General features: G+C 54.5%; 1 protein-coding gene across 6 annotated transcripts in view; it reads right to left on the reverse strand.

The window, feature by feature from the left end:
* Positions 1-507: 507 nt before the first annotated feature.
* Positions 508-15,588, reverse strand: part of ARHGAP39 (Rho GTPase activating protein 39) — a 145,904-nt gene continuing 130,823 nt past the window's right edge. For 4 of the 6 annotated variants that reach the window (XM_058565184.1, XM_058565182.1, XM_058565183.1 and 1 more), the window contains 6 exons: positions 8,496-8,588; positions 5,067-5,140; positions 3,416-3,615; positions 2,554-2,645; positions 2,009-2,178; positions 508-1,894 (listed from right to left, as the gene is read on the reverse strand). In XM_058565184.1, the coding sequence (XP_058421167.1) occupies positions 1,700-1,894; positions 2,009-2,178; positions 2,554-2,645; positions 3,416-3,615; positions 5,067-5,140; positions 8,496-8,588 (824 nt within the window). In that variant the 3' untranslated portion in view covers positions 508-1,699. The remainder of the gene's footprint in view (positions 1,895-2,008; positions 2,179-2,553; positions 2,646-3,415; positions 3,616-5,066; positions 5,141-8,495; positions 8,589-15,588) is intronic. The other 2 variants (XM_058565187.1, XM_058565185.1) reach the window with 1 other exon arrangement.

Consider the following 15,588-nt stretch of genomic DNA (forward strand, 5'->3'; position numbering starts at 1 on the left):
GACCGCCCGTGGGCCGCCTGCGCGTCCAGCCCGGAGCCGCACACAGACGCGGACAGACACGCGGCGAGAAGCCCTGCCGAGTCGGGGTCGGGCGGGTCCAAAAGGCCCAGGCCCCGGCCGGCGGGTCCAGGCCGACACCGCGGTGCCGAGGACGACCCCGGCGCCTCGCCCCTCGTCCCCATCCCGGGGGCAGCCCTGCTTGCCGCCCCCCAGCTCCCCGCCTGGCCTGTCCACCCGGTGCCCGTAGCAGCAGCCGGCTGGCCGCCGTGCTGGGCTGCCCGGCCTCCCACCCAGATGCCCGCAGCGACCAGAAGGAGCGGGAGGCGACAGGCGGCGACCATGGCTCGGAAGTACAAAGTACTCCATATGTACTTTATTCAAAGTGTTGTCATCTCTCGAGTCCATGCGTCAGAGCGCGAGTCTGTGGCCGGTCCCCCCCCCCCCCCCCGCCCAGGCCGCGAGACCACTCGACCGAGGACGCTCCCCCAGGGGACACTCGGGCCTCGGCAGGGCTGGGCTTGCTTTTAATAATAAATAAAAACTCAACTCTAAAAAATATATATATATAAAAACTGGGGAGAAATTAAGTTTTACAACAATGGGAACTCAAAATTCCAAAATGGAAAATGTACAAACTGAGTCTAGGTACCTCCCCACCAGCTCTGGCCTCGAGGACGGGCGGTCGTGGGCGCCCCTCTAGTCCCCCAGCTCGGGGGTCCTTCCCTCTCATCTGCTGCAGGTCCCGGATGGGGTGGGGCAGGTTTGGTTTTTGGTCAGAAGCCAAGAAAGTGGAGAAGAAAATGAACGAATGATATCAACTTGCTCTGCAGAGAATGGGCGAGGACGGCTCCGAGATAACATTTGGGTTAAAACTATGTCATTAGCAAATTTAGTTCTTATATCTTTCGCTCTATTTATATCTCTATACACAGACGGGTTGGGGTGCAGGATAGATTCTGAATTTATAGTTACACAAAGAAAAAATATTCTCGCCCCTCCCCCACCCTGCCCCAAGAACGCCTGCCCAACCCTGACCCCCATCCCAGCGGACTTTGGTTTGGGGGCCCCTCCCCACCCAGAGAAAGCTTGTGGGCTCTGGGCCAGGCTCTAGTGGTGGATAGCCCAGTGCCCTAGAACCCCCCAACTCCTGTGCAGACACCAAGCTGGAGGCCACAGGTGGCAGGAGGCGGCGGGGGGCAGGGGCTGGGGAGGGCAGAAGCTGCAGGCCAGGCGGCCGAGAAGAACGAAGAGAGCAGAAGAGGGGAGAGGGGCAGCCAGGCAGGGCCCAGGCCAGGACCAGGCTGAGCGCAGGAGCTCCAGCAAGGCAGCTCACCCCGGCAGGAGCGGCGTGTGCTCTGGGGCTGGCCCCGGAGGGGCAGTGTCACTTGGCTCCAGGAAACAGAAGGCACTTTCTCGGGGCTCACCCGCGGCCGGCAGTGGGCGGTGCGGTGCCCACGGAACTGGCTAAGAGGTGGAGGGCCAGAGGCGCCCTTCCTGTAGCTCCTCTGCCCTGGCTGCGCCCTCACGCCGAGGGCCTGGGTGGGGAGATGGGGGTTCCAGGGCTGGGGCGGGCATGGGCGGAGCCTGGCATGCTACCTCCGCGACTGGGGCGTCCCCTCCCCCCTCCCGGCGTGTCCCCTGCCCGGGCGCACCCGAGCTTCGGCTCTGTCCCCACCCTAGGTCCTTCGGTGCCCACGTGCTATAGCACGCCCTCCATGAAGCTGGTGTCCAGGTGCTGGATGAGCACGCGAAGGAAGGACATCTCCTTACGAGTGTTCTCGAAGATTACGCGCGGGTCGTCCGATCGGCAGCGCAGGCAGTTGGGCGCCATCACCATGGCCAGGTTGCTGACGTCCATCTTGGTGATGGCCACGTTGGCGGGCTGCACGAACACCTGCGGGGTAGCGGCTGGTGGGCCCGGGCGGGGCGTGGGGCGGGTTCGGGGTGGGGCCAGGCGGGGGCGGGGCACAGGGCGCGTCCAGACGTGGGTGGGGGCGCGGGGGCGCACCTGGAGGAAGCGGATGAGGTAGCATAGCACCAGGCGGTTGATGTGGGGCAGCGCGTGCACCACGGCCACGGCGGCCTCGGGGCTCTCGTAGTGCGCGATGCACTGCTCGTAGAACTCGTGCGGGATCAGAGGCTCCTCCAGCTCCCGGTACCACAGCTTCAGCAGCGACGCTGTGGGCACAGGGCGGCGGCTCAGCCACCTGCTGGGCAGGCACCCTTGGGTGGAGCCCTGTGTGGTCGGGGACCAGCCTGACCAGCGACCGAGGGCGTGAGAGGGGTTGTGACCAGGAGGGGACCAGACCGGAAAGGGTCCACCTGGCCTAGGTGGGCTGCGCCAGCCAAAACCTGAGGGCCTGGGCTCATCTTGGAGGCCTGGGCATTGTGTGTGAGGAGGTCTGTGCAGCTGCTGGGAGCAGGCAAGGCTGGAGGGATGTCTGTGCTGGGAATGGACTGGGAGCCATGGCATCACTGGGAGGAGGGGAAGCTGAACTGTCTGAGCAGCCTGGACCAGGCCTGCTCCTGCTGCCTAGGGGGTTAGGGGCTCACCAGGGACATGGGGGTCCTCCAGGCCTGTAGGCACTTTCCACTGGTCCACCTGTAGCTTCAGAGCGTTCACCTCGTCAATGTCCCCAGGGACTCTGCAGAGCACAGAGCAGGTCTCAGGGAGGAGGAGTTTGGCTTGCCCAAGGTCAGAGATCAGGACCACTTGGCCCCTCTCCACCCAATTGGCCTCTTTCTCACCAGGGAGGGAGGTGTGGCTTGGGGACCCTGCCCCATGGACCCAGGCCACCACTCCTTGTCCCTCTGCTGGCCACCCCCATGTAGATGCTTTCCTCCATAGGGCCACTGAGACCTAAACCCAGAAGCCTCAGTTTCCCCAGCTGTGCTTCTGGAGCCTGGGTAGGTGGGTCATGACTGCAAGTGACTGGCCATGTGCCATGCCCCTGGGGCAGGGGCTGTCATCCCCATTCCCAGGTGAGGACCGTTTGCTGGGGCATGCTGTCTCTCTCCAGGCTCACGTCTCAAGCCCTGCCTGGGACTGGTGTCCAAGTGCCCTCTGGGCCCCTGGTGGCCATTTCTGCAGGGGCATTGTCCCTCGCTGGCCCTCCTGCCTGGCTTCAGACATACTGCAGTTCAGGTGACGAACTTGCTGACTGTCTCCTAAGGCCCTGCCTTTCCTGGCCGAACAGTGGCCTGGCCCTTCTGTTTGTTCCAGAGTGCCCCTCCTGCCTGCATGCTGGCCTCTCAGGCTTCTCTGAGGCTGGGGCACAAGTCTCCTGGCCCTGCTGCCCAAGGCTGGGGCACGGAGGTAGGCCCAGTGGGCCTGGTGTCCAGTGGCCCCTGCCTGCCTGAGACACATGGTGGAGACACTCAAGGACCCACACCCAGGGCCCAGGTCGCAGGGCACCTGAAGATGCCTTCCGTCTGGTCACCGTTGAGGGCCAGCACCTCCTCAGACAGCCGTGTCTGTACCCAGGGCAGCTGCCGGTCAGGGTAGCGCTCCTTCTGCATGCTCATGACCTCCTGCAGTGCACTGCCAAACATGGACGGGCTGAACACGGCATTCTTGGCATGCCGGATCTCCTCCACGTTGGGCTTCTTCAGCCCCTGCAAAGACAGCCCAGCTCTGTCCCTGCATGGCCCAGCCGCCCTGCTCCTAGCCCTTCCTCCCCTGCATTCCTCCTAGGGCTGCCCTGGCTTGGCCACCCCTCCTCTCCCCTTGTCCTCTCATCTTTGTGAACTCCAGGCTTCTGCCCAGCCAGAGCTGAGGGTTCCCCCAACGTCCTGACCCCAAGTCACCAGGGGCGCCTTCTGCTGGGCCACCTAGAGCATCCCGAAGCTTCAAGCGGCCCCGTTGGTCATGCAGGAGGAAGGTGGGAGTGACTCCTGGACAGGCCAGTCTGGGAACTGCATGGGGCCACAAGAGCGGCCAGGCTGGTGGATCTGAGCCATGTGAGACCACCCTGTGGTGGTGGGTGCAGGCAGTGGCTTCTAGAAGTCTGTGGCAGGGCTGGAGCAATGCATTAGTGGGGGGAGAAAGTGGGGAGAGGTGGCCAGGCTCTGGAACAGTGAGGGCACAGCTGCTTTCAACAGAGGTGGGGAAGGGTCAGGCACAGGAGGGTCTAGGGGGCTTCCTGGGTGGGGGTGGGAGGCTGAAAGGGAGGAAGAGGGTGGGCCGTGGGTGCTGCACTGGGCCGGGGAGGATGCCCAAGGCACACGCCTCCCGACAAGGCCAGGTAACAAGGTCCAGCTGTGTGGTGTGACTGAGGCCTCTGTCCTGTAGAGTGGCCACAGAGTGCAGGCTGTGGGAAGGGCTGTGGCTGCCAAGCTTTGCCAGATGGTAAGAGGTCCCAGCAGCCAGCTGTGGGTCAGGGAAGCAACTAGTGGAGGGCACTGCTGGGACCACCTGCCCTGCCTGCCCACCCTGGAACGGGCTCGCCTGTCTGTGGGGTGGTGCCCAGCCCTGGCTGCCAGAACCAAGAGGAGCCCTGTGATGGGTCTGGGCCCTCGGGTCTCCACAGCCAGGTGGACAGCCCACTGTGAGCAAGGGGGCACACCGTGGGCTTCTGAGTCTGCGTTGCAGTCCAAGGCTGAGCCTCCTCTGGGTCCAAAGGCAGCCTTCCAGAAGGCGAGGGCCTCCCGGCCTGCCCGTGGACTGTGCCTGCCCTCTGCATCTCACCACGCCAGACCGACAGCGGTAGGCCTGGGGCAGCTGGTGTCACTGTCACAGCACACCCCACCCGCACTTGGGCCGGCGACCCGATGCCCTGGTCCAACCACACACCTCTTTTCCTGCACTGGCTCTAGAACTGGGGGTCCAGACCCTGCCCGAGGCCTTCCCTGGCCATCTATCTAGGTGGGCTCCTCGCAGCACCCCCACACCACAAGCCGGCACCCCCTCGCACCCGAATGTGCAGGCTGGGTTCGAGGAGAGCAGGGCCGTTCTTCAGGATGTGAGAGCTGCTTGTCCAAGGGTCCTCAACTCCCTTTGGACCTGTCTAGGAGTCACCGACATAGCCTGCCCACCCTGCCCCGGCTGTCCCGGGAGAAGCTCGTACCTTCTTGGCCCCGGTCAGGGCCGCCTTCTGCAGCTTGTGGTAACAATACTTGGCATATGTGCTTATCGCCACCCCTGGAAAAGAATGGGTGCCAGTCGGCTTGGGGTGGGCAGGGGCTGCAGGCCAGCCAGGGACTAAGAGAGGAAGCAGCAAGAGGGGTGAGGAGAGGCAGCTCCCATGAGTCCCGGGGGCCTGGGCTGGCCTGGCCAGGCTCCTGCCCACCCCTTGTCCAGGGCCGTGGGTCCTCATTCTCCCAGGCTGTCCTTTAGAGTAGAAGCCCACATGTAGAGGCAAGGGGCACTTCCCTCACCTCCAGAGGAGCCAGGCTGGGGAAGGAACCCCTCTGCCAGCCTACCCACTCCTCCCCATGACCAGGAAGGGCAGGCTGAGGACAAGGCCTGTTCCCCCTGAGGAGTCACAGGCAGGACAGGGCAGGGCCTGGGCCCCAGGGCCTCCCAACCACGGACCTGGGGGTACCCTGAGAAGGGTCATTTCCACATGCAGCAGCCCTGGAGGAGCTTCGTGCCCACTGCCTGGGCCAGCACTGCAGGAGGGGGTCTGGGGCTGGCTGGACAGCAGGCCTAGCTCTCCTGCAGCCTTGCCTCCAGCAGGGACCCTGGGCAGCCCTGGGAGTGAGCCTCAGCCCACAGGGCCCCACATCTGCTCGGTCAGGGCTACCTGGGCAGGAGTCAGAGAGAGGGAGGCCCAGGGCCTGGCCCGTGGTGGAAAGGGAACGAGTGTGGAGGAGACTCCGCATGTCCCGAGCCTGGGTGTTGCAGGGAGGGCAATGCCGCTGGAGGACCACCTTTGGGCTCTGCCTGAGGGCTGAAGCTGGCAAGGAGAGGGCTAGTCTTCTTTCTCAATGGAGGGGGTTTCCTAAAACTCAACCCCTGGCAGCATAAGTTCTAGCTGGTGGTCATGGGGGATGGCCAGGCCAGCATTCCGAGGGCAAGGACCTCAGGGACCTTGGCCAGGGAGCTCTCCAAAGGGAGAAGGAAGAGAGGAGAGGGGAGGGAGGAGACCCCACCAGGGTGGGTCTGAAATGTGTGGCGCATCTTTCCTGGCCCAGGCAAGGGAAGGGAAGGAGATGCAACAGTGATACAGAGAGCAAACAGGGAGGCCAAGCCCAGAGGAGCCGTCTGGCCCAGGGTGCCCCAGACCAATGGATGGACAGGCAGATGGGCTGAACGGGTGCCTCCAGGCTCCAGACCAGCCCCTTCTCTGCAAGGCTCTGCCACTGCAGGGCCCGCCTGCCCGCTGTCTGCCAGAGGGAAGCCCCTAGACCCAAGTCTCAAACCCAAACACCAGTCTTCTTTCAGAGGAAGCAGTTTCTGTGGATGTCCTTGGACCCCAGTATGAAAAACACAAACAGATCTCAGTCCATGAAAACCTCTTCATTTCTAATTATCACAAAATAGTTTTGTCATTATAACTGGTAAGGGGGTTCTTTCTCAGAGTAGTCAAAATGAAGACAAATATTTCTCACAGGTGTTTAAACCCTGGAGAATGTGTTTCAGGTCCCCGAGGAGCCAAAGACCCCTCGCAGAGAATCCCCGTTGTAGCCTCTTACCGGCCAGCTCAGGACACAGCACCTGGAATCTCTGGCCACAGGCCGATGTGGCCTTCTGGGCAGCCTCTTGTTTTAGGGAGAGTGGACAGTGCTTAAGCAAATGGGACCCAGGCCTACCCTGACCACTAGGAGCCCAGAGAGCGCTTTGCAGCAAGGCAGAAGCCCAGGACTCACTTTCCCCCTCCTGGGGGCGAGTGCCTCCTATCCCTTGTCTCAGGGCCTGAGGGACATGCCCTGAGGCCTCCTGGGGCCTCATCTGGCCTCTCAACAGGCTGTGATCTGAAGACCCTGGGGCTGCCTCCAGCTGGTGATGGTGGCCACAAGGCAGCCTTTCCAGGCCTTAGTTTCCTCTTCTGTAGGATAGGGACAGGGACAACACTTGTCTCAGGGGTGCCCTAAAGGGCTAACCTCAGAGTGTGGGGCCCAGTGAGGGCTCAGCAGATGAGGCTGCTGGTGTCACAGCTTTTGTGGGCAGACGAAGGACTGAGGCCGTGTGTGCCCCGAGCCCCGGGAGCTGGGGCACCTCTGCACCTGGTGCTCCATGGGCACAGCCTCCTGGGGCAGGACAGTAGGGTGTCTGCTGAGTGCTGGGGGACAGGCAGTGCCCCTGGCCAGCCCAGGGAAACCCTCATGGTAGTGGGGGTACTCTGCTCTGAGCCCACTGCCCCATTCTGGCCTCGCCATGGTGCACCTGTACCCAGTGTTACAGGTGGAGAGACAGCGGCCCACAGAGGGACAGACAGACCAGCTCTCCCACTCTGTGCCACTGTGCAGGGTCCAGGCCCATCTGGGGCCTGAGTCCTTGAGCCCCGGCCATAAGCCTCAAAGGCTGTTGGGTGTGACCAGAATCTGCTGCCTCTTGGCACTGACCCTGCTGGTCCCCGGGGGGCAGTGTCCAGCTCCCTCCTCTGTACCCAATACCACTTGGGGCCACAGGGGCCTGCTGGCTGTGCCCCAGCCCCACCTTGCTGCTGTAACGCAACCCTCATGGACAGGCTCAGGCAGGAGCTCAGAGCTCCTTCCACTCCTGTCCCAGAGGAGAGTGGCCCCAGGGTGGTCGGGAATCCTGGATCGCAGCTGCCCCCCTTCTGCCGAGGACAGTGTGCAGCCAGAGAGCTTCCCAGAGGAAAGGGTGCCAAGGTTGAGTGGTCTCAGAGAAAGAGGAGTGGGCAAGCGTGGGGGACGGGAGGCACCAACACTGGGGGAAGTGCTGGGGGTGGGGCAGGAGTTGGTCCCAAAGCCCTGGTGCCAGGAGGGGAAGCTGACATGACAGCAATGGGCAATGGGGACACTGGATCTCCCAGCAGGGAGGGCATAGCCTGGGGTTAACAGGGCTTCCCTGGAGCTTGGATGGGGGTGGGGGTCCTGAGCCAGGGCCCAGAGAGAGGCAGGGATGGGGGGCTGAGGGGGAGGTTGGGAAACCCCCAGGCTGTGCTGGGGGCCCCACCAGGGAAGCAATGTGAAGCTCGGCCTCCTGCCCCAGGAGCAGCCCGGACTGGAGGTCGGGGGGGCGGGGCAGGCACTTGCCCACGGGGCACTCCCTCACCAAACACTCACCTGGGTGGCCTCCAGCGGGCCTGGGCCAACCATCCTCACACACCCCTCCCCACTGAGAACCCAGCATGCAAGTTGGAAACTGTTCTGAGCTCCACGGAGAAAGGGGGGCAGGTGTGGCCTCTCCCAGGAGCCCCGTTAGTGACCCCGGGCCTCCAGCTGGCTCAGGAGGAGGCCGCAGCCCTGATGGTTAGTGTCCCCCGACCCCAGCCCAGAAGCGGTTAGAGAGAGGAGGCCAGGCGGCCGAGGCCGGAGAGCAGAGCTGTGCAGACGCAGCGCACAGGGGCTGCAGGGAGAGGCCCTACCATCCGGCTCCTCAACATAAGGCTTGGGTTTCTTTCTCAACTTGGACTTCTTCTTAGTGTTCCTTTCCAGGAGCTCTTTCATGTGCTGTGTCACTGGGGAGCAAACAGAGCCATGAGGACACAGAACACAGAGCCAGGAACGCATGCCCACATGGGTCCCCAAGCGGCCACAAGGAGGCCCCTGGGCCTGCGGGGGGCTGCCCCAGTCAGCTGGGAAGGTGTCACCCCTGTCACATCCTCTTCCTCAAGGGTTCACAGGACCACTGGTCCGATGCCCAGCTGGGGTGGGGGTGAGTGTCCTGTAAGCAGCTGCTTGCTGCTCATACTCTTGGGGACAGGGAGGTGTGTGTGTACCATACAGATGTGTGGTTGCGTGTGTGGCTGGGGGAGGTGCCAGGGGCCCTTCTGAGCACTGTTGCCCAGAAAGCCAGCTCTTCTCATGCTGGAGGTGGGTGGGAAGGCCCTGGGCAGTGGGGACAGGATGCAGTCAGCTCATGACCCTCCACCGACATACAAGCACGGGGAGGGGGGCCCAAGGAGCCCCCAGCTCAGCCATCTTCTTCCTAAATGGCTGCATTCTGGGGGCTCAGCTCCTGAGCTGGTGCTGGAGGAGGTGCTGAGCAAGAGAAGGTGCCGGGGCTCCCTTCTTGGGCTGATCTGGGCATGCCTCTCACTCCGCACAAAATAACTGAGCCTGGCTGATGCAGACCCCTTTGTTCTCCTCCATCCTGCACTCTCTGGAAGGAAGTGACCGTGCACAGCCCCCTGATGGTGGACCATCTGCATGAATTATTGTGATTCTTCTGCGCGGGAGATCTCTATCCATCTATCTAGTCATTTATTTATGTCAGCACGGACTTGCAGATATTCATTTACACTCTGGGTCGTGATCCGACATGACTTTGTTGTGCACATTGCTCCAGCTTTGGCCACACGGTGCTCTTTCAGCTGGCTCCCGTGTGCTGACACAAACTCCGTCGTCTGCCCTCGCCCTCTCTAGCACTTCCTCACTTCCGGCACTACACGTGTACATTCCCTACACCAGCCCTAGAATCAGCTGATTCTCCAAGGAGCTCTGGTTCCTTTTAATGGAAAATGGTATTAGAAACCAAGACCTGGGTGTTAGGAGTGCTCACTGCTGTTGGGGTGTCACTCCTTCCAGGCCCTCTCAGCTGACAAAGCAAGGGAAGATATATGTGTATACTAGACCCTATGTATATGCATCTCCAAATATGTCCATAATGATGCCTCCACCTCTAATCCATCACCACATGGATCCCTCTAGCTTCCTTCTCCTTGCTTGTCTGTAACTGGTTTCTCTTCATTCTCTTAACAGTTTTGAAGAATAGGAGATTTAATTTTGATAGTGCTTTTAGTGTCACATATAAAAACCTTTGCCTAACTCAAGAAGACAAAGATTTTCTCCTATGTTCTAGAAGTTTTATAGTTTTAGGTTTTATATTTTGGTTTATGATCCATTTTGAGTTAATTTTTGCATATAGTATAAAGAATGGGTTGAAGCTCATCTTTTTCACATTTGGATATCCAACTGACCCAGCACCATTTGAGGAAAACACTATCCTTTCTTCACTGAACTGCCTTTGCGTCTCTGGAAAACTAAGTGACAATATGCGTCTGGGTCTGTTTTTGGACTCTCTATTCTGCTCCTTTGTGCCAACACCACCTTCCCCCAATCACTGCAGGTTTATAGCGCGTCTTGAGGTCAGGCAGTGTCACTGATCCAACTCCGTTCTTTCTCAAAGGTATTTTGGCCTTTTCTATGAATTTTAGAATCAGCCTCTTAATTTTTCTTTTTTTCCCTTTTTCTCCCCAAAGCCCCAGTAGATAGTTGTATGTCATAGTTGCACATCCTTCTAGTTGCTGTATGTGGGATGCCGCCTCAGCATGGCCTGACAAGCAGTGCGTCGGTGCGTGTCGGGATCTGAACCCGGGCCACCAGAAGCAGAGTGTGCGCACTTAACCGCTAAGCCACGGAGCTGGCCTGGCCTGTTAATTTCTAAATTATTAAAAAAACCTACTAAGATTTTGATTAGGATTGAATCTATAGATCAATTTGGATAGAAGCGACATCTTAATATTGAGTCTTCTGATTCATGACTACGGTATATCTCTCCATTAATTTAGGTATTCTTGACTTTGAGCAACATCTTAGGTTTTGTCGTAGAAATCTTATATATATTTTGTCAGATTTATCCCTAAGTTTATCATATTTTATAATGCTACTGCAAATGGTATTTTAAAAATACCCATTTCCAATAGTTTGTTGTTAATGTATAGAAACATGATTAATTTTTATATATTGGTCTTGTATCCTGCAACCTTGCTAAACTCACTTCTCTTAGTTCTAATAGTATTTTTATAGATCCCATAAGATTTTCTACATAGAAGAAATCTCTACCTAACCTTCATCTTGTCTGTGAATAAAGACAACTGCACACTTCCTTTCCAATCTGGATGCCTTTCAGTTCTTTTTCACGACTTGGCAGTGGCCAGGCCCTCCAGCATGATGTGGAGTAGATGCGCTGAGGCTGGAGGTCCTTGCCTTGTTCCTGATCTTGGGGGGAAAGCATTCAGTCTTTTACCATTAAGTATGATGCTGGCTAGAGGCTGTTTTGGTTTTAACTGTGGTAATATATAAACATAAAGATATAGCCATTTAATTATTATTATTATTTTTTGTGAGGAAGATCAGCCCTGAGTTAACATCCATGCTAATCCTCTTTTTTTTTTTTTTTTGCTGAGGAAGACCGGCTGTGAGCTAACATCTATTGCCAATCCTCCTCCTTTTTTTTTCCCCCCAAAGCCCCAGTAGATAGTTGTATGTCATAGTTACACATCCTTCTAGTTGCTGTATGTGGGATGCGGCCTCAGCATGGCCGGAGAAGCAGTGTGTTGGTGCGTGCCCGGGATCCGAATCCGGGCCGCCAGTAGCGGAGCGCGCACACTTAACTGGTAAGCCACGCAGCTGGCCCTATTATTATTTTTTTTTTATAAAGATTCATTTTCATTTCATTTCATCTCTCATTTCATTTTTTTGTGAGGGAGATCAGCCCTGAGCTAACATCCACGCCAATCCTCCTCTTTTTGCTGAGAAAGACTGGCCCTGGGCTAACATCTGTGCCCATCTTCCTCCACTTCATATGGGATGCTGCCACAGCATGGCCTGACAAGCGGTGCATCGGTGCGCGCCTGGGATCCGATCCCGGGCCGCCAGCAGTGGAGCGTGCGCAGTTAACCGCTACACCGTGGGACTGACCCCCACCATTTAATTATTTTTAAGTGCACAATTCAGGGGCATTAAGTACCTTCACAATGTTGTGCAACTGTCACCACATCTATTTCCAAAATCCTCTCATCATCACAAACAGAAACCCCGTCCCCATTAAGCAATAACTCCTCATTCCCCCTCCCCCACCTCCTGGTAACCTCTAATCTACTTTTTGTCTCTATAAAGTTGCCTATTTTAGATATTTCCTATAAGTTGAATCATACAATATTTGCCATTTTTTGTCTGGCCTCCCTCACTCAGCATGATTTTTCAAGGTTCATCCATGGTGTAGCACGTATCAGAGCTTCACTCCTCCCTATGGCTGAAAATATCCCATCGTATGGGAGGACCGCATTTTGTTTATCCATCCCTCTGTGGATGGACACCGGGGTTGTCTCCACTTTCCAGCTCCTGTGAATAATGCTGCTGTGAATACTAGTGTATGAGTATCTGAGTGCCTGCTGTTCATTCTTTTGGGTACATCTTTTTATAGATGCCTTTCATCAGGCTGAAGAGGTTCCCTTCTATTCCTAGTTTGTTTAGAGTTTTTCTTAGGAATGGAATGTTGGCTTTTGTCAAATGCTTTTGAGATGATCATGTGGGTTTTCTTTTGATATGGCAAATTACATTGATGTTTTAATGTTAAATCAACCTTTCATTCCTCAGATAAACCCCACTTATTCAAGATGCATTATCCTTTTAAATATATTGTTGGATTCAATTTGCTAAAATACTGTTAACAATTTTTCTGTGTTCATGAGGGATACTGTCTGTGCTGTTCTTTTTTGTAATGTCCTTTTCTAATTTTGGTACAGAGTGAATTGGGAAATACTCCCTCCACTTCAGTTTTGTGGATGAGTTTGTAAAAAATTGCTACACAAACAATGAAATGTTTGGTAAAATTCACAAGTGAAGCCATTTGGGCCTGGAATTTTCCTTTTTGGGAAGGTTTTTAAGTACCAATTCAATTTCTTTAATAGATATATGACTTTTCTGGTTTTCTGTTTCTTATTGAGTAATCTTTGGTAGTTTGTGTCTTTCATGGAATTTGTCCATTCCTCTAAATTTTCAAATTTACTGGCATAAAGTTGTTCATATTTCCTTATTAATATTTTAACATCTGTTGAATCTGTAATGATATCATCTCTCATTCTTAATATTGGTAATTAATGTCTTCTCTCTTTTTGTCCTGATCAGACTGGCTGGAGGTTTATTAATTTTATTGATCTTCTCAAAGAATCAGCTTTATGTTTCATTGATTTTCTATTTGTTTTTCTGTTCTTTTATTGATTTCTTCTATAATCTTCATTATTTCCTTTCTTCTGCTTATTTTGATATAACTTATTTATTTATTTTTTTTAAGTTTCTTCAAGTAGAAGCTGAGGTCACTGATTTGAGATCTTATTTTCTAATACAGGCATTTTGGTGCTATAAATTTCCCTCTGAGAACTGCTTTGGCTGCATCCCACAAATTTTAATATGTTTTGTTTTCATTGTCTTTCCTTTCAAAGTACTTTCTAATTTCCCTTTTGATTTTTATTTGACTCATGGGTTATTCAGTAGTATGTTCTTTAGTTTCCAAATACTGAGGGATTTTCCAGATATCTTTGTGTTACTGATTGCTAATTTAATTCTGTTGTGGTTAGAGAACACACTTTCTATGATTTACATTCTTTAACATTTATTGAGACTTGTTTTATGGCTTAGAATATGGCCTATCTTGAAAATGTAGCTGGGATTTGAGTCCAGATGCTCTGGGTCCAGAACCTATGCCCTCACCTCCTCCACTGTAGCTGCTTCGTTTCTTAAACAGACTTTCAGCTAGCCCTTCTGTTTTCAGCTTTAACGTCACCCTCTTTCCAAACCATTGCCAGAGGCAGCTGGCTCCAGCCATGACTGAACTTTTAAGGGTTCACTACCTGCTTCAGCTTCTTCGTTTTCCCACCGTCTGCTTGGAATGCACCCTTCTTGGTCTGCCAAGTCAGGTTCCTGATACTTGTCCATGTGCTTTTCAGCTTCCCAAACATCGCTGTTCTTCCCCTTCCATTCTCTTTGTCCTTGTGGGTTTTATTTTTTTCATTGTGATAAAATATACATAAAATTTACCATTTTGGGGGCCGGCCCTGTGGCTCAGTGGTTAAGTGCGCGCGCTCCGCTGCTGGCGGCCCAGGTTCGGATCCCGGGCGTGCACCGACACACCGCTTCTCCGGCCATGCTGAGGCCGCATCCCACATACAGCAACTAGAAGGATGTGCAACTGTGACATACAACTATCTACTGGGGCTTTGGGGAGAAAAAGGGAAAAAAAGGAGGAGGATTGGCAATAGATGTTAGCTCAGGGCTGATCTTCCTCACAAAAAAGAAAAAATAAATTTACCATTTTAATCATTTTTAATATTTATTTATTTATTTATTTATTTATTTTTTGGTGAGGAAGATCAGCCCTGAGCTAACATCCATGCTAATCCTCCTCTTTTTGCTGAGGAAGACCGGCCCTGAGCTAACATCTATTGCCAATCCTCCTCCTTTTTTTTTCCCTCCAAAGCCCCAGTAGATAGTTGTATGTCATAGTTGCACATCCTTCTAGTTGCTGTATGTGGGACGCAGCCTCAGCATGGCCGGAGAAGCGGTGTGTCGGTGTGTGCCTGGGATCCGAACCCGGGCCGCCAGTAGCGGAGCGCACGCACTTAACCGCTAAGCCACAGGGCCGGCCCGATCATTTTTATGTTCACAGTTCAGTGGCATTAATTACATCCATATTGTTGTGCAACCATTACCACCATCCATCTCCAGAACTGTTTCATCTTCCCAAATGGAAACTATGCATTAAACAACAACTCTCCATTTCTCCCTCCCCTAACCCATGGCAACCACCATTCTATTTTCTGTCTCTATGAATTTGACTACTCTAGGGACCTCATATGAGTGGAATCATGTAGTATTTGTCTCTTTGTGACTGGCTTATTTCACTCAGCATAATGTCCTCAAGATTCATCCATGTTACAGCATGTGTCAGAATTTCCTTCCTTCTTTAGGCTGAATAACATTCCATCATATGTATTTTGTTTATCTGTTCATCCATCGATGACACTTGGGCTGTTCCCACCTCTTGCCTATTGTGAATATGCTGCTATGAACAGGGATGTACAAATATCTGTTCATGTTTCCGCTTTCAGTTCTTTTGGGTATACACCCAGAAGTGGAATTGCTGGGTCCTATGGTAACTGTATGTTTAATTTTTTGAGAAGCTTCCAGACTGTTTTCCGCAGTGGTGGTACCATTTCACATTCCCTTGTGAGTTTTTTTTTTCCCTCTTAAAAATTCCTTCACTGTTCTTTTAGCAGGAGTTCAAGGTGGAGTCCAAGTAAATGCATGTGTTCAACCTGCCTTCTTTACCTGGAAGCCACTAAGTCTTGTTGGATGCATGAATGCACGAGCAGTGAATGAAATGCCTCAGGGTCTGCAGCCTTCAAAGGGCTCCTTTGCAGAGCAGACAGGCGAGCTGCAGTCTGTTGTGTCCACTGCCAAGCACCCCTGCAATGTCTGTGCCGAGGTCCCAGGAGACAGCTGTAAAACCCTCCTGCTGGTGGCTGGCACCAAAGTGTGCCCATGTGTGAGACGAGGCTAAGCTGGGGGCAGGGGGCATGTGAACCAGGGTTCACTGCATGGCGCCTTGGTCCCTTGGGGTGGTGACCACACAGATGTCATACACATGCTGGCAGATGAATCAGGCTCTGAAGCTGAGGCAGGCAGCGTGATTGAGGGTGAGCCTCAGCTCTGCCCTCACTGGCATTCCTGGAACAG

This window comes from Diceros bicornis, chromosome 21 (assembly GCF_020826845.1).
Source record: "Diceros bicornis minor isolate mBicDic1 chromosome 21, mDicBic1.mat.cur, whole genome shotgun sequence".
In the NCBI taxonomy this organism is placed as follows: Eukaryota; Metazoa; Chordata; class Mammalia; order Perissodactyla; family Rhinocerotidae; genus Diceros; species Diceros bicornis.